The 17,274-nt window shown below is 50.2% G+C and overlaps 2 protein-coding genes across 2 annotated transcripts; both read right to left on the bottom strand.

Moving 5' to 3' along the window:
• Positions 1 to 7,238: 7,238 nt before the first annotated feature.
• Positions 7,239 to 8,943, bottom strand: LOC148219324 (olfactory receptor 14I1-like). The gene is made up of 2 exons (XM_088157704.1): positions 8,650 to 8,943; positions 7,239 to 7,541 (listed from the first exon to the last, which is right to left on the bottom strand). The coding sequence occupies exons 1-2, from the start codon at positions 8,941 to 8,943 to the stop codon at positions 7,434 to 7,436; spliced, it is 402 nt and encodes a 133-aa protein (XP_088013830.1). The 3' UTR covers positions 7,239 to 7,433.
• On the bottom strand, positions 7,881 to 8,598 carry LOC148219325 (olfactory receptor 14J1-like). Its single transcript, XM_088157703.1, has one exon. It carries the CDS (start codon positions 8,596 to 8,598, stop codon positions 7,957 to 7,959), a length of 642 nt encoding a protein of 213 aa, XP_088013829.1. The 3' UTR covers positions 7,881 to 7,956.
• Positions 8,944 to 17,274: the final 8,331 nt, after the last annotated feature.

Genomic DNA, 17,274 nt, shown 5'->3' with positions numbered 1-17,274 from the left:
CCCTGCAGTGTCACAGTGGTTGTGTCAAATTGGATCCTTGGTTCCATGAGGCCCAGCTGTGTCACATGGGCCCCTTGTTTCCAAGGGGTTCCACAGTGTCACAATGGTCTCTTGTTTCCATGAGCCCTTGCAGTGTCACAGGGATCTCCTTGGTGCTGCAGTATCCCAATGGACCCTTGGTTCCATGGAGACTCACAATGGCAGAAGGGTCTCCTTGGTTCCACAAGGTACTGCAGAGCCCCTTGATCCAACACGGCCTCAAAGTGTCACAAGGATTCCATGAGGCCCTGCAATGTCACATTTAACCTTTGCTTCCATGGGATACTGCATTATTCCATGAATCCTTAGATCCATGGGGCCCTGTAGTGTCACAATGGACTCCTTGGTTCCATGGGGCCGCAAAGTGTCACAACAGTCTCCATGATTCCATGAGTCCCTGCAGTGCCACAGTGGTCCTTTGGTTCCACGAGGCCTCAAAGTGTCATCATGGTCTCCATGGTTCCATGAGGCCCTGCTGTGTCACAACGGCCTCCTTTGTTCCATGATGCCCAGTACTGTAACAAAGTTCTCCTTGATTCCATGGTGTCAGAATGGCCCCTTTGTCCCATGGAGCCCCACACTGTCACTGTGATCCCCTTGATTCCATGAGGCCCTGCCGTGCTACAATGGCCCCAATGGCTACAATGGTCTACAGGGAGACTCTCTACAACCACCTGAACAGAGGTTGCAGTCAGGTGGGGGTCGGTCTCTTCTCCCAGGCAACCACTGACAGAACGAGAGGACACAATCTGAAGATGAGCTAGGGGTAGGATAGGTTTGACATCAGGAGAAAAATTCTTCACTGAAAGAGTGATTGGGCACTGGAATCTTCTGCCCAGGGAGGTGGTGGAGTCACCATCCCTGGAAGCATTAAAAAAAAGACGTGGCACTCAGAGTCATGGTTCAGTTTTTGAGGTGATGTTCCGTCATAGGTTGGACTTGATGATCTCAAAGATCTTTTCCTACCTCATTCATTCTGTGATTCCATTTCATAATAGTCTCCATTGTTCCATGAGGCCCTGCAGTATCACAATGGATCTTTGGCTCTATGAGACCCACAGTGTAACTATGGCCCCTTGGTTCCATGGGACCCCTCTGCCACAATAAATTTTAGTTACATGAGTTCCCACAGTACCAAAAGTCCCCTTTGTACCTTCAGATTCCATAGTGTCACAGTTGACACTTTCGTACTGTGAAGCCCTGCAGTCACCAAATCTTCAAAATATCAGAATAAGACTCCTTAACACTAATTTGGTGCAGGGCATGGACACCGTAGGACAGCCTGGGCTGCAGAGGGCACAGGGATGGGCAGCAGCTGAAAGGCCCTGACACAGCCAACTCCTGCAGCACTTGGGCCATGCAGGCTGGCCCTGGGCCTGAGGCCAGCAGGGGACAAGTGAGCCTTGCTGTGCTGGGGCCTCATTGCCTCCTTGTCCCTGCTCAGCAGCCTGGCAGGGGCCGCCCCATGGTGCTGCCCTTGGCATTGCACATGCCCAGAGCCCAGTGGCCCGGGAAGAGCCCTGAGCAATGAGGGAGGGACAGGATCTGCCTTGCCAGGGGCTGGGGCTCAGCCCTTGGCCCTCTGCATTCCTGAAACACATCCAGGTTTGCTCAGCATCACAGACACCTTTCCCTTGTTTGTCCCCACCTGTCATCAGTGCCTCCAGTGTTCTGCTCTAACTGGAACCTGGGTGTTGGAATTCAAACTGCAAGGAATTCTCAGGACACTGGGTCTGTAAGGCAAAGCCTAGAATTAAGCATAGTTGAGTTAAGATTGGTTTAGCATTAGAATTTAAGATAAAGAAAAAAGTTAGTTACAATGGTAACAAGTTTCAGAGTGCAGCAATGTATGTTTCTCTGTTATATGATTGGCTAAGTTCACACTGTAGTATGACTCAATAGGACAAAATATTTTAGTATTTACCTATCTCTACTTAACTGTGCTTAGTTCTAAACTTTACCTTACAAACCCAATGTTCTGAGAATTCCTTGCATTTTGAATTTCAACGCTTGGGTTCCAGTTAGAGTAGAACACTGGAGGCACTGATGACAGATGGGGACAAACAAGGGAAAGGTGTCTGTGATGTTGAGCAAACCTGGATGTGTTTCAGAAATGCAAAGGGCCAAGGGCTGAGCCCCAGCCCCTGGCAAGGCAGATCCTGTCCCTCCCTCATTGCTCAGGGCTCTTCCCGGGCCACTGGGCTCTGGGCATGTGCAATGCCAAGGGCAGCACCATGGGGCGGCCCCTGCCAGGCTGCTGAGCAGGGACAAGGAGGCAATGAGGCCCCAGCACAGCAAGGCTCACTTGTCCCCTGCTGGCCTCAGGCCCAGGGCCAGCCTGCATGGCCCAAGTGCTGCAGGAGTTGGCTGTGTCAGGGCCTTTCAGCTGCTGCCCATCCCTGTGCCCTCTGCAGCCCAGGCTGTCCTACGGTGTCCATGCCCTGCGCCTCTGTCCCTGCAGGCTGTCGTCATCCCCCGGCTGCCCCACCTCGCTGGCCCCTTCCTTTGCTGACAGCTCTGCCTCCTGCCTGCCTCTGCCTGCACACACAAAGCCTTGGCCTTGACACCAAAAGGGTTTAATTCAAGTTTTACTTTGCCTGCGCAATTTAGCAGATAAACAAGGTACTGAGGGGCTGCTTTCCCTGCAAGGATGGTTGGAAGAGAAGAAGACGACATCTGTCTCAAGGGTGCAGTGACAGAAAAAGCAAGGACTGAATCTGGGAACATGGGGTAGGTTTCATGGAAATGGGTAAATTGTAATACATACATAACAACTGCATATGAGCAACATGCATTTTCAGTCATTTGTCCAGGTCAGGTTAGGTGTTATCTGCTCCTGGACCTCAGGCCTCAATAAATTATGCCCTCTTTATCATCAAATTAGTGTTAAGGAGTCTTATTCAGGTATTTTTGGATTTGGTCACAGCATGGCCTCACAGACCCAAGGAGTCAATTGTGACACTCTGGAATCTCATGGTACAAAGTGTCCATTGTGGCACAACACAATGCCACGGAACTAAGGAACATTATGACATTGTGGGGCTGCATGGAACCTAAGTCCATTATGAAACTGCAGGGCCACATGGAACTGATGGTCCATTGTGATACTGCAGATCCAAGGAGACCATTGTGACACCATGGAAACTCCTAAAACCAAAAGGTCATTGTGACAGAGAAAGGCCTCATGGAGATAAGGGGCCATTGTGACACAGCAGGGCCTGACAGAACCAAGGAGTCCATGGTGACACTGGAGAACCTCATGGAATAAAGGATCCATGGTGACACTGCAGAACCAAGGAGGCTGTTGTGGACAACATGACAGTTCATGGAACCACAAGTCTTTGTGGGGTCATGTGGACCCAAGGGGCCATTGTGACACTGAGGAACCTCATGGAACAAAGGTCCATTGTTACACTGGGGGACGCCATGGAACCATGGAGACCATTCTGATACTGTGGTGCTCCATGAAGAAAAGGGGCCATTCTGAGAGTGCCAAGCCTCATGGAACCATGGGGCCATTTGAGACACGGTGGGGCTTTATAGAACCAGAGGTCCATTGTGGCATTGCAGGGCCTCATGGAACAATGGAGACTATTGTGACTCTTTGGGACCCACTGGATCCAAGGGGCCATTGTGACACTGCAGGGCCTTGTATAACCAAGGGGTCATTGTAGCACAGCAGGGCCTCATGGAATCAAGGGGACCACAGTGACACTGTGGGGCTCCATGAGACCATGGGGACATTCTGACACCATGAAATCAAGAAGACCACTACTACACTAAAGGGTCCATGGAACCATGGAGGCCATTTTGAAGCAGTTGGGCCTCATGGAGACCATGATGACACTGTGAAGCCTCCTCTAGCCTGAGGACCATTGTGGCACTTCAGGACCTTGTGAAATGAAGGGGGCCCAAGAGACACTGTAGGACTCAGTGGGACCAAGTGTCCACTGTGACATGTGGGGTCTCATGGAACCAATGGTCTTTTGTGACATTACAGAGCCTTATGGAGTCATGGAGACTACTGTGACACAACAGGCCTCATTCAACAAAGGGGCCATTGTGACACTTTGTGGCCCCACAGAACCAAGGAGACCATTGTGACACTGCAGGGCCCGTGGAACTAAGGGTTCATGTGACAGTGCAGGAACCAAAGGTTGGATGTGACATTGTGGGGCTTCATGGAATACTGGAGACCACTGTGACACTTCAAGGTCTCGTTGAATGAAGGGGCTCTGCAGGACCTTGTGGAAGCAAGGAGAGCATTGTGACACTGCAAGGCCCCATGGAAGCAAGGGACAGTTGTCACACTGTGGGGCCCCATGGAAGCCAGGGGCCAGTGTGACACAGCTGTGCCTTGTGCAGCCATGGGGCCATTGTGATCCTGAGGAGCCCAATGGAACCAAGGGACCCTTGTGACACTGCAGGACTGTATGGAATCACAGTGACACTCTGTGGCCTCATGGAACCAAGGAGCTATTGTGTCAATGTGCAGTCCCATGGAACCAAGGAAACCATTTTGATACTGCAAGGGATCATGGAAGAAAGGGACCATTGTGACACTGCAGGGTCCCATGGATCCAAGGGAACAGGTAACAGATCTTGTTAGCTTGGCCTGACTGGTTCAGTGCCCTTGGCAGATCAAGGGTCTCTTCTCATGTGTCCCTGAAATACTGGGGCTTTGGGCTTTCCTTCAGAATGAAAAGAACTGTCCTTCTCACTCAAGCATCCAAGGTCAAAATGGGATTCCCTCTCCCAAATTTCCATTATCCAGGGATTGCTCTCAGACAAAAGCAGTCTTTACCAGCAAGTGTGGCTGTCCCTGTATTCCTGAGAGCCAGCTCTCACCTGCCTTCAAACCCTGGGGCTCAGAGCTTTCCTTCCTATGGAAAAGAACTGTCTCTCTTGAACAGACACCCAAGGCCAAAATTGGTATTTCTCCTCCAAAATTCCCTATGTGCAAGGGTTTCTCCCAAACAAAAGCTGCCAGGACAGACAGGCCTGGCTGCCCTTGGCCTCTGGTGGTTGCCTCTATTCTGCCCTGAGACATTGGGGCTCCTTGCTTTCCTTCCTACAGAAAAGAACCATCCTTCTCCATGTGCTCATGGCTGAAATTGGGATTCTGCCTCCAAAATTCTATGTAATCAAGGATTGTTCTAAGACAAAAGATACCAGGACAGATGGGTCTGGCTGCCTCTGGTGGCTACTGCTCATCTGCCTCTGAAACACCAGGGCCCTATACTTCCCTTCCAGTGGAGAAGAATCATCCTTCCTTTCTCCGAGTGCCCATGGCCGAAATTGGGATTCCACCTCCAAAAGTCCTAGATCCAAAGATTGCTCCTACACAAAAGCTGCCATTACAGACAGGTCTAACTGGCCTTGGCCTCCTGAGGGCTGGCTCTCCCCTGCCTTCCAAACACAGGGGCTATGAGCTTTCCTTTCTGTGGAAAAGAACTGGCCTTCTCCTCCAGGCACAAATGACTGAAATTAGGATTCCACATTTAAAATTCTTTATATCCAAGGGCTGCTCCCAGACAAACCTGCCAGGACAGACAGGTCTGCCAGGCCTTGGCATCTGGTGCCTGCTGCTCATCTGCCCCTGAAACACTGGGGCTCTGTGGTTTCCTTCCTTTGGAGACCATTGTGACACTGTGGGGCCTCATTGAACCAAGGCGAGATGAAACAGATATGGCTGGTTTGGCCTCCCAGGGGCCACCTGAAAGATCCAGCTAACCTTGGAATGTTGAGGTCGGCCTCTCATCAGTCCCCGGACCACTGGGGCTTTATGCTTTCCTTCCTGTGGAAAAGAACCATCCCTCTTTCCAGGTGCCACTTCCAAAATTGATACTCCCCCTGAACAATTCCCTACATGCAAGGCTTACTCCCAGTCAAAGGCTGCCAGGACATAGAGCTCTGGCTTCCCATGGCCTCTGGTGGTCACCTCTCATCTGAAGGAAACTTTGGAGAAAGTATTTAAACAGGTTTGTCTGCTGGAACATCAATGAGGCTCTCATCATCTGCAAAACTCAGGTGCTCTTCTGATTATATGTGTCTTTATTTTCCTCATTGTGTATTATGCATGAACAATTTTTCAGCTGAATAATATTATTCTTATCACTCTGCCAGTGTTACCTGACACAAAACACCTCCTCTACATGTGGATGGACATCACCTGTATAAGCAAACACACTAAAGAATCCAGCAGGAATTATTTGTCTCTGCTCCCATGTCTCACATCTCCTGTAGAGCTGGAGGTGCAGCCATGGTGCCCAAAGCAGCCCTGGGGCTCTGTGCCCCATGGCCTCCCTGCTGGGCAGCCTCTGCCAGCTCCTGCCCAGCCCGTGGCACCTGTGGGCCTGCACTGACAGCCCTGCCCCGGGCTCTGCCGGGCTCTGGGCCAGCACAGAGGCCGGGCAGGGCTGGCCATGGGCCAGAACAGGCCCTGAGCCCCGCAGGAGGATGGAGCTGGGCCACAGCCAAACTCAGCCCAGGGCAAAGCTGGGCTCAGCAGCCAGGGCTGGCAAGGGCTGGGGACAGAGGCTGGCGCTGACAAATGTCCTGGGCCCCCTCCCTGCTCTGTGCATGCCACCAAGGGCACAGAGCAGCCTCCTCTCTGGGCCACTTGTCTGTTTGCAATGCCTTCCCCAGGTGCTGGCCCTGCCCCACAAGGCCTGGGCTGAGTCCTGCCCCTGCACGCTCAGCCAGGCTGACATGGACACTGCTGCTTTCTCTGGCAGGCTCTCTCAGGCCAGCCCAGCTCCCTGCAAGCTGTGCCAGCTGCCCTGAGCTCTGTGCAGCACCAAGGGCCTCTCCCCAGCACAGCCCAGCCGGCTCTGGCCCCACAGCTCTGCTCAGGCCAGGGGGCTCTGGGCCGTGGCCCCACGGCCTCAGCCCCTGCCAAGGGCACAGCAGCAGCTGCAGCTCCGAGTGGACTCAGCCCCAGCCATGGGGAAGGTGCTTGGCCAAGGCAAAAGGAGGCTCCCTGGGTGCCCTGCTCCCCTCTCCCTGAGCTCCTGAGAGCTCTGCAGCCCCTCCTGCCATCCCATCTGCCCAGGCCAGCACAACAGCCCTGGCCTTGGGGCCCTCCAGAGCTGCTCCTGCTCCACGCCCAGGGCCCATCCCAGAGCTGGGGCAGCCACAAAGCTGTGCCCATTTCTGATCCTTCCTTCTCTCATGAGGATAGTAAAACATTTTTAAAATGTGGTTGCACGGTCATTTATTTCACCTTAATGCAATGTGAGACCCCCTTCTTACACAATGTCTCTGGGTCACACAAGAAGGGTTGTAAGTAAGTAACTAGATGGGGGTGAATAATAGCATTTCTTTTAATATAACAGAATCAGAAACCGAAAAAAAATATATATAAAAGCAGACATGGCCTCTCATGATGTGCATTAGGAGCTGCTGACAGAGGAAAGAAGGCCTTCTGTGGCTTCTGCTGGTGGGATACCTCCACTGGATTCCATGTGCCCACCAAGCCACTCAATCACTCCCCTCCTTGGCTGGACAGGGGAGAGAAAATAATACAGAATACAACTCATACGTTGAGATAAGACAGTTTTCTATAGCAAAAGAAGTTTTTACATGCATCAGCAAAAAGAAACAAAAAAAATAAAATTTTATTCTCTACTTCCCCTCAGCAATTTATGTTCAGCCACTTTCCAGGAAGCAGGAATTCAACAGGCAGAGGTTGATCGGGAAGGAAAACACTGTAAAATAGGGAATGCCCCCAGTTCACCCTCCTTTCCTTAGATTTATACACTCTGGAATATTGTTTTGGTTAATTAGGGTCACTGGGCTGGTGTCCCTTCCCAGGATCTGACCCTCTCTCAGCTGCTTGATGGAGAGAGAATGCTGCAAGACAGCGCTGATGCTGTGCCAGCTCTACACAGCAGGAGCCAAACCAGGGGTTTGTTTCTATCTCCTTTCTGCTTCCCAATGCAAAGCAATGTGAGGGTTGTTATGGGAAAATGAAAGGGCTGAAAAGCATCCAGTCATGGCTTTCCTGAGAGCTTCTTTGAGCTCCTGGTTCCTCAAGCTATAAATGAGAGGGTTCAGGACTGGAGGCACCAGTGAGTACAAAACTGAAACTACAAGGTCTGTTGCTGAGGATGAGATGGAGAGGGGCTTCAGGTAGACAAATGTGTCAGTGCTGAGGAACAGGGAGAGCACAGCCAGGTGAGGGAGGCAGGTGGAAAAGGCTTTGTGCCGTCCCTGCTCTGAGGGGATCCTCAGCACAGCCCTGAAGATCTGCACATAGGAGAAAACAATAAACACGAAGCAGCCAAATCCTAAACAGAAAGTGACCACAAGAAGGCCAACTTCCCTGAGGTTGGAGTGTGAGCAGGAGAGTTTGAGGATGTGTGGCACTTCACAGAAGAACTGGCCCAGGGCATTGCCCTTGCACAGGGGCAGGGAAAATGTATTGGCTGTGTGCAGCAGAGCATTGAGAAAGCCACTGGCCCAGGCAGCTGCTGCCATGTGGGCACAAGCTCTGCTGCCCAGGAGGGTCCCGTAGTGCAGGGGTTTGCAGATGGACACGTAGCGGTCGTAGCACATGATGGTGAGAAATGAAAATTCTGCTGCAATGAAAAAGGCAAAGAAAAATACCTGAGCAGCACATCCAGCGTAGGAGATGTGTCTGGTGTCCCAGAGGGAATTGTGCATGGCTTTGGGGACAGTGGTGCAGATGGAGCCCAGGTCAGTGAGGGCCAGGTTGAGCAGGAAGAAGAACATGGGGGTGTGCAGGTGGTGGCCGCAGGCTACGGCGCTGATGATGAGGCCGTTGGCCAGGAGGGCAGCCAGGGAGATGGCCAGGAAGAGGCAGAAGTGCAGGAGCTGCAGCTGCCGCGTGTCTGCCAATGGCAGCAGGAGGAAGTGGCTGATGGAGCTGCTGTTGGACATTTCTTCATTCTGTGTATTGTGGACTGTTAAAAGAAAACATTGACAAGCTGGGACAGATTTCTTTGAGTCAATCCTGTGCAATTAAATTAGAAATCCTCTCAAAACTATTTCTCTTCCTGTTAGTGAACCTGAGTAAAAATTTCATTCTTGAGTTCGGATTTCTGCTGCTGCTGAGTTAATGCCTCATCTGCAGCATTGCTCTCCACCTGAACTCTGAGGAGTCCAGAGGGAAAACAGGGCTCCCTGTGCCCCAGTGCAGTCAGACCTCCTGGTCTTACACAAGCATCTATTGCTCATTTCACCTCCCTGTATTTCTGGAAAATCATACTTAAAACTGACTGGAAAGATAAAGTTGTGTTGGGAAGGATGAATTAGGAAAACCTTATAAATACAAGTGCCTAGCAAAAGACTTTGAGAATATGGAAAATATAAGTGAAATAGAAATGATAGCAATTTTCGACTGTGTGGCTGAAAGCAACTGAATGCCTGAAGGCCCCTTTGTTTAGATAATGTTAGATGCTGCAAATACCAAGAAGAAAACGACATCCTCCCTAGGCATGGCAGGAAGGGTCCCAGATAAAATTTAGAGATAAGAAAAGCAGAAAAACATGGTAATATAGTGATTCCTATAGGTTGCATGCAAATGTTAGAGAATTTGTATCTTGTATTAGATTGGTTAGTGGAAATTAGAATATTCAACATAGAAGATTTAATGTATTGTAAGCGGGAAAATCACTCTCTTATGCCCTTACTCTCTTCGTTCTTACTTTCTTAAGCTCTCTTCTTTTACTCTCACTCTATCCCTCTCTCTGCCCTGCTCTGAGCTGCGGCTGCAGTTCCCAGCAGGGGCTTATATAAACCCACGCCCAACGAAATAAACTGCAAACTTCAAGACTGGAATAAAGAGAGTGCCTGAGTTTGTCCCAACCGTCCCAAGGCAGCGATTCCTACAAAGTTGACTCCTTTGAATGGTCGGGTTTTTAAGTAAGTTACTGTAAACCCTCTCTTTCCTTGTGCAGCTGGGCAGGAGGGTATCCAGTGTTCATGTGGCTCTCTGCTGCCTAGAGTTGTGGCTTCTAGGAGCTGTTTCTCTCTATCCAAGCCTTGTCCCTGCCGTTGGTGCCAGAGCCCAGCCCAGCCCTGGGGGCTCAGCTCTGCCCTGCACACCCCTCCCAGCACAGGGCACTGCCCAGGGCCATCTCCCTGCCAGCAGGGCCTTAAGGGCAGCTCACACAAACTGAGATGCTGCAAGCCAAGGTGCTGCTGCTGCTGTCTGTAGGCACAGGAGGGAGAGGAGGCACTTTGTGAGGGAGATGGGAGGCACATCTGCTGATGCCCAGTGGGACAGTGCAGGAGTGTCAGTGACACAGACACACCTGACAGCCCCTTTGCCTTGCCTTGAGGAGAAAGCTGAGAGCAGCCCTGGCCATGCAGCACCATCTCCACAGCAGGAGGAATCTGCCCTGATGGGGGTGGCTCCTTCCACCTCCAACTTCTCCCCACAGTCCATGGGGAGCTGCCAGGCAGGCTGAGAGCTGTCCCTGGCAGGTGGCACATGGCCTGGGCTGGCCAAGAGCCCTGAGGGCTGCAGGAGCTGCTCTGCAGGACAGCCCTGGGCAGCCCTGGCTGCAGCCCCAGCTTCAGCCCCTGCAGCCGTCCCTGGCAGCAGGAGCCGTCCTGCCCTGTCCCTCTGACGGTGCCCAGGGCAGCCCCGCTCTGCAGAACATCATCATCATCATCCTCCTCCTCCTCCTCCTCCTCCTCCTCCTCCTCCTCCTCCTCCTCCTCCTCCTCCTCCTCCTGTGCCTCAGAGAAACTGGGAGAGTCCTCCTGACACATCCCCCGGCCGTGGGCTGTGCTGGCTCCAGGAGATCCCTCCAGGAGCACAGGGGACATTGCCCTGCACCCACACACTCACCATGTCCAGGGCTGTGAAGATGTTTCCCCAAGTGCAGTCTCAGCTCAATGTCTTCCCAGTCCTGAGTGCCTTGAGCCTGTCTGTGCCTGGCTCCTGTGCCCTCAGTGCCTGCAGGCAGTGCCCTCAGCCCTGCTGGGCTGGCAGAGGAGCTGCTCCTCAGCAGAAATGTCTTTTTGAAGCTTCTCTTGGTTTACCTTGGGAGCTGCCTCTGTGCCAGGAGCCCGGCCCAGCTCAGCAGCACAGACACAGCACAAGGACTTTAATGAATCCTCTTGGTTCATTAAATATTTACATTATAATCATTCCCTGAGAGAGTGTTCCAAAAACTTCTCAAGAACTCAAATGAAAATGCTGAAGTTTCTTGAAGTTTTAATGGGTCCCACTGAGGGACACAACTGAGAAAATGTCCCCAGGTTCCAGTTAGAGCAGGAAATTCGAGGCAGAGATGACAGATGAGGACATAGAAATGTCAAGTCTTTCCCTTTTGACACCAACTCTTTTAGTAGTTTATAGAATCATGTCCCAGTTATGTGCTTTAATTAGTCCCTTGAGAGTTTTGTATTGACATTCAGTGGGGCTCATTAATACTTTGAGATACTCAAGGTTTGGGTTTTGCTTTTGCCTTCGAGTCTCTGAGAACTTTGTGCAATCATGGCCTCCAATTATCTGCTTTAATGAGTCCCTTGAGAGCCTTTTTCAGTAACAACACTCAGTGGGGCTCATTAATGCTTCAAGGCACTCAGGGTTAATTTAAGTTCTACTTTTTGACACTGAGTCTCTGAGAGGTTTGTGCAGTGATGGCCTCCAATTATCTGCTTTAATGAGTCCCTTGAGAGGCTTTGTCAGTAATGATACTCAGTGGGGCTCATTAATGCTTCAAGGTATTCAGTTTTTCTAAGGTACTTGGAGTTTCCCTTTTGACACCAACTCTTTTAGTAGTTTATGCAATCATGGCTCCAATTATCTGCTTTAACGAGTCCCTTGAGAGCCTTGTACTGACACTCAGTGGGGCTCCTTAATGCTTCAAGTTACTTCCGTTTTTTAAGGTACTTTCCTTTTTCCTTTCCTCTCTTACTCTCTGAGTGGTTTTTGGGCAATTCTGGCCTCCAGTTCTCTCCTTCAAGGAGTCCATGACGAGCCTGTGTTGGGGATGGACCTCAGTGGGACCCATTAATGCCTCAAGACACTTTGGGTTTTTCTTCTGACTTGGACTCCTGGAAAGGTTTGTGCAATCTCCTCTCAGGCCCTGAGGTTCAAGGGCTCAGCACCAAATGCACCACGGGGCTGATTGGGGTCAAGCAAGTCCTGACAAACCATGGCTCTGCCTTGATTTCCCTCTGGTCAAGAACATATCCAGCAATTAGTTACACTGAGTATTTCAGCTACTTTGATATTTACATTTTCATCACAATTTTCATGACTAATCCTTGGTAAAACTCTAGAGGTGTTTCTGGCAAACAAAGATTGTGGCTGCTATCAAGATACAACTTACAAACACCAGTAGTTCTTTAGTGACACGGTTCTTCATTATTTTTCCTCAGTCTCATTTGCGTTGGGAACAATAATTGTGTTGTCCATGGAGCTGATGCCTTTTTAATTCCAGAATAATGTCCCCAAGGTCCTTTGCTGTTCAGCTCTACTGTGCTGTCTGTGGGTGACAAGGCTTGGTGGGGTCCTTTCCCCTCTGGCTGGAGAGGTGCCAGGTCCCAGTCCCTGTGGGCACCCAGGTTCCTGGATGGAATTTGTGTGGAATTCCACATCCTCAGTGTCACATCAGCCTTCACATGGAGCCCCGTGGATCAGAGCATTTTCCAAAGAGCTGTTGGGGCAAACAGGGAGATTTGGTCTGGCAGGATCTCTAAAACAATATCCCATAACATTCACTTGTTCTGGCACAGAACACTTGGCTGCAGGGACACATTCCCATTGTTCTCAGCCAGGTTTCAGGAGTCAAACAGTGTTGTCTTTCCCCAGAGCTGTTCCTTCAGCTGGCCTGGGAGGGCCATTTGGCCTCTGCACCCACACTCTGGCTCCATTATTAGGACTGGTGCATCCAAACCCTTTATCTCCATGAACAGCAGTGATTTGAGGTGGGTGTCCTTTTTGCACAGTTCTTTTAAAACTGCAGCATCAATAATTGTGCTACCCTTCCACAACTGAATATGGGGTTGAATAATCCAACTGTTCACTTCTGTTTAACAGAATTAATTAATTTATCCTTGATAATCTGAACTAATTACTCCTCCCATGACATGAACACTTTTCAAGGCCAAGCTTGAGTGAGCAATCATCAAACCAAAGTATCCTGGAGGAATCTGAATCACTATTCCAGTACTGATGACTCTCATTTGATCCTGATTTATCCTGATTAATTCCTATGCATGAAGGTCCAGCCCTGCAGCCTCTGGGGTGGCCCTGTCAGGGGCCATCACACCCGGAATAATTTCCCAGGCAGTCACAGTGTCACTGTCCTTGGCTGTATTTGCAAACTGGGTGCAGCCATGCACATCCAGGGGGTTCCCATTTCCCAGTGGGGCCATTGTTAAGGGTAGGGAGCACATCTGGGAGATGGGTTCTCCATCGGGACAGGTTCCCATCTCCTCGTTTTTTCAACTGCTCTTTTAACAACTGCTTCATCTGTTCAATCAATGCTGCAGCTTGTGTAGTCTGGTATATGAAAAACCCAGTAGTCTTACAAACTGCATTTTTCACAGAAATAAAGCCTTGCACATCCTAGTGTCAGCAAACCCTGTAAAAACTGCCAATTTCATCCTTTCCTCTTTCATTCATTGTATACAATCTCACAGTTTACCAGTGATATTTGGGTCCTGGCCAATCATTTCTTTAGAGTATTCAGTGTTAAATCCCTGAGTAGCCAAAACTAAAAAAATCAGTATTTGGAACATTATTCTACAATGTTATTATATACATATAAATAGATACATTTAAAATATTTTTTTTACATATGTATATAATTATTTATTATATTACTATTATTTCTCTTGCACAAACAAATCCAAGCTCAAGATTAAGAACATTTTCTGTTCCTCCATGTGGGAGAGTACCAACAACAATTGATCCTTCTGTTGGTGCTGTTTCTGGATTCTGTTTACAAAATTCACCCTCATCTTCCTATACCCATAAGTTCTTTTCCTTTTTCCAAGTGCAATTTTTGGATGCATTTTAATACATCCTGTGCTTCAGCTTCTTTCAGCTGCCTTCCCCATTGCTCACACAGTGCTCCAACCTCAGCCCCCTTTAGAGCCAGCAAACTCTAGGGAAGGTTTTCCCCATACCTGGGAATTTCAGACAAGACTGATTCCTTACATTTACATTTAAAAAGCAACATTTTGTGGTGACCTAGCCAGACTACACCAACTTTGTTTTAGCAGTGGGCAGGGTCAGCAGCAGAGACACAGACACCAAGTTCAGCAATCAGTGTCATTTACTGTAGTTCAAAGCAGCAAAGCATCACAAAAGGAGAAGCTCAGCAGTGCAGCCAACCATCAGCACCAAAGATTGCCTGCAGGGATTAAGAGACAGCAGCAGTCACCCTCAGACTTTGCCATCAGCCAGGTGCACACATCAGCTGGGGAAGCTGTCACAGCCAAGGACTGCAGAGCCACTCCTGGACACTGGGAATTCCTGCAGGTGCCTCCAGCCACAGGGGAGGCTTCCAACCCCGCTGTGAGAGGGCCCAGCTCTGATAGTGCTGAATAAACAAACTGACAGCACTTCTAGTGCAGGAACAGCTGCTTTCATTCTCCTCTTGGGCTCCTCCCAAAGCCTGGCCAGGCCTCAAGGAGGAACCAAGGCAGGTGCCTTTGACCATACAGCCCCAAACAAGGACAGATGTCAGATTTCATGGCCTTGTCTGGTTTCTAGATACAGAAAGGTCAATCCATGTTTCACTCATGAGTGGATACATCTATCACAGCACTAATGACCATGTATATTTGCTAATATAAAGATAACCTTTGGTTGGAAGGTTCATCCAGAGGTCACCTTTGGCTCAGGGCCTGTTGTCCAAGCCTTGGCACTTCAGGGACTGGGTTTAGTGCTGGGCTTGACTGCTGGGAACGATGGGAGACAAGCACACCAGATGATGATCAGCAAGTCTCAATTTATTGATCAGAAGGCTGCAGTTATATAGACACAATAATAAGGCTCATACATATTGCAAAAGCTAAGCTCATCATGGGTTCTGTGCTCTCACCTTGTTAAACGTCATCCCTGCACATATTGCTACATACTCCGGATGGCTGTGCTGGCTCCACCACAACAGCTAGTTCTTGTTTTGACAAAAGCTAATTCTTATTTTGACATCCCGTGATTTCCTTGCTCCTTGCTCAAAGGCACAATGTTCTTGCCCAAGGCCTTATTTCCTGACTAGCGGAATCTCATCATGTCCCTTCTCACGTAGCCAGTCCTCCACAAAACTCTCCACACTTGACAGTACTGGGTGAACAGCTGGACTCCATGTGCTCAGAGGTCTTTTGCAACACAAAGGATTCTATAATTCCAGGATTCCATCTGCTGCATTCAGCTAGGCCCCTGTTGGCAGCATTACTTTGGTCAAAAGTTCCCTCTTGGTCAGCTCTTGTGGCCTAAGGCTTCAGCTCCTTTAGCTCCTGGTGCTGAGCTGCTCATGCTGAACGAGATGGCTCAGAGAGAAGAATACAGTTCATCCAATTCCTCCTGGGACACTGAGAGGGGAGGCTGTGGAAACTGGAGCATTGTTTGCTGTGCTCTCCTCCCTGCCCTTCACACCTTTCAGCACTTTGAAGCAGCCAAGAGCTTTCTCCAAGGGTGCAGTGAAGCAGCTGCTCCTGCTCCCAGCTCTGGCTCTTCCCACTCTCTGACCTTGACTGGTTTTGTCCCTCTTGCTGTGCCCTCTGTTCCCCCTGTGCTCGGTGGCTGCTGCCCAGGACTGTGGGACTGGCACAGATCAGGGGCTCCAGTCCCTCCTTTCTGTGCCCTTGGAGCTGCCTGCTCACAGCAGCCTTTTCCATCTGGAAGCTCCACATGGACAGGGAGTCCCCACCTCTGTTCCCTGCACAACCTCCAGGAGCCCAGGGCTGCCATCTCCAGTCCCTGCTGGCCCTGGGGGCTCCCAGGTGGCCCAGGCTGCTGTGACACCACTGCACTCGGGAGGGAAGAGTGGCAGGGGCTGTGCTGAAAGTCAGGTCCATGTGCTGCTGCTGCTGCTGCTGCTGCTGCTGCTGCTGCTGCTGCTGCTGCTGCTGCTGCTGCTGTGGGGGTCGTTTGCCCAGCCATGCCCCAGAGTCAGGGATCAGATCCAGGCCCTGCTGCTGCTCCCTCGGGATCAGACACAATTTGGGTGTTGCTGTCAGTGCCAGCAGAGGCGGTGGCTGCAGCAGTGGGTGCTGACAGTGCCCCAAGCCCCGGGGCCAGAGGGGTCCCTGGGCTGGGGGCTGGGAGGGAGCTGCCCCTTGTTCTCCCTCTGCCCCACACAGAGCTGGGCTGGGCACAAGTGGGGCAGCACAGCAAACAGGAGCCTGTGAGTCTCTGCCAGCCCTGTCTGCTCAGAGTTTGGCCCTTGCAGCTCCAGGTGGACAAAGGCAGCTGCTCCTGGCCCCTCTGTGTGTCCCCGTGCTCTGCAGTGCTGCTCCACCAGTCTGTGCCCAGCAATGGGGAAAAGCCTCAGCCCTGCAGGGCCAGGAGCTGCCGGGCTCTGCCTGAGCAGCTCAGCCAGAAGGAAGGAGCTGCTCCACACGGGAACCAGCAGCAGAGGACACGCCTTTTTTATGGCATGTTTTCTGTTTTAAAGAAAAGAAAAAGGAAAAAGAAAAGAAAAAAAGCCTCTATAAAATTTGGAAGATAAAAACACCCAAGTTTGCAGTGAAAAACCTTCTGTTTGAACTTTCAATTAAGAGGTAACTGGTCTTTTGAAACAGAAAACTCAGTTATTTACTTTGTAAATGAGCTGATGGCATTGATGCATCTTACTGGTCTCAGTAACCTTTTTAAAAAAGATTTTGGGGTTTGTTTCCAATATTATTATTTTAAATTGTGGTGAAACTGGTGGAAAGCAAGAAGAAATTCCTTTGTGCCCTGCCAGCTCCAAGCAGGACTGGGAATCTAAATTCTGTCACAGCCCAAATCCTTTAGAAGATGCCCTTCCTTCTCACCCTGTGAATGAGCTGCACATTCCCTTTGAAATTATCAGGGGTTTCTTAAAGAGAGTCTCACTTATGGCTTTTTGCTTGGTTTGGAAGTGCAGAAGGACAATTCTCCATCCTCAGCTCCAGACTGCACTGCCTTAGGAGCATGGCCCAATCGCCAGATTTTGTACAGTCATGACACTTCTAGAGGAAGAAGAAAGTGCAATTGCACAATTCCAGACAAGAAGAAATGAAGAGTGGAACTAATAAAACATCCTGTGGAGATCC

Source organism: Sturnus vulgaris, unplaced genomic scaffold (genome assembly GCF_052056855.1).
Source record: "Sturnus vulgaris isolate bStuVul1 unplaced genomic scaffold, bStuVul1.hap1 Scaffold_155, whole genome shotgun sequence".
Taxonomy (NCBI): domain Eukaryota; kingdom Metazoa; phylum Chordata; class Aves; order Passeriformes; family Sturnidae; genus Sturnus; species Sturnus vulgaris.
The sequence above is the reverse complement of the archived record's forward strand: the minus strand, read 5'-3'. Positions and strand labels throughout refer to the sequence as shown.

Bases quoted from the DNA above. Each gene is read 5' to 3' on its own strand.
- LOC148219324 (XM_088157704.1), bottom strand. From the start codon at position 8,943: ATGTCCAACAGCAGCTCCATCAGCCACTTCCTCCTGCTGCCATTGGCA. The intron at 7,542-8,649 runs GTATTTTTCTTT...TCCCCTGTCCAG, and splicing joins ACGCTGGATGTGCTGCTCAG to CCAAGGAGGGGAGTGATTGA.
- LOC148219325 (XM_088157703.1), bottom strand. From the start codon at position 8,598: ATGTGCTACGACCGCTACGTGTCCATCTGCAAACCCCTGCACTACGGG.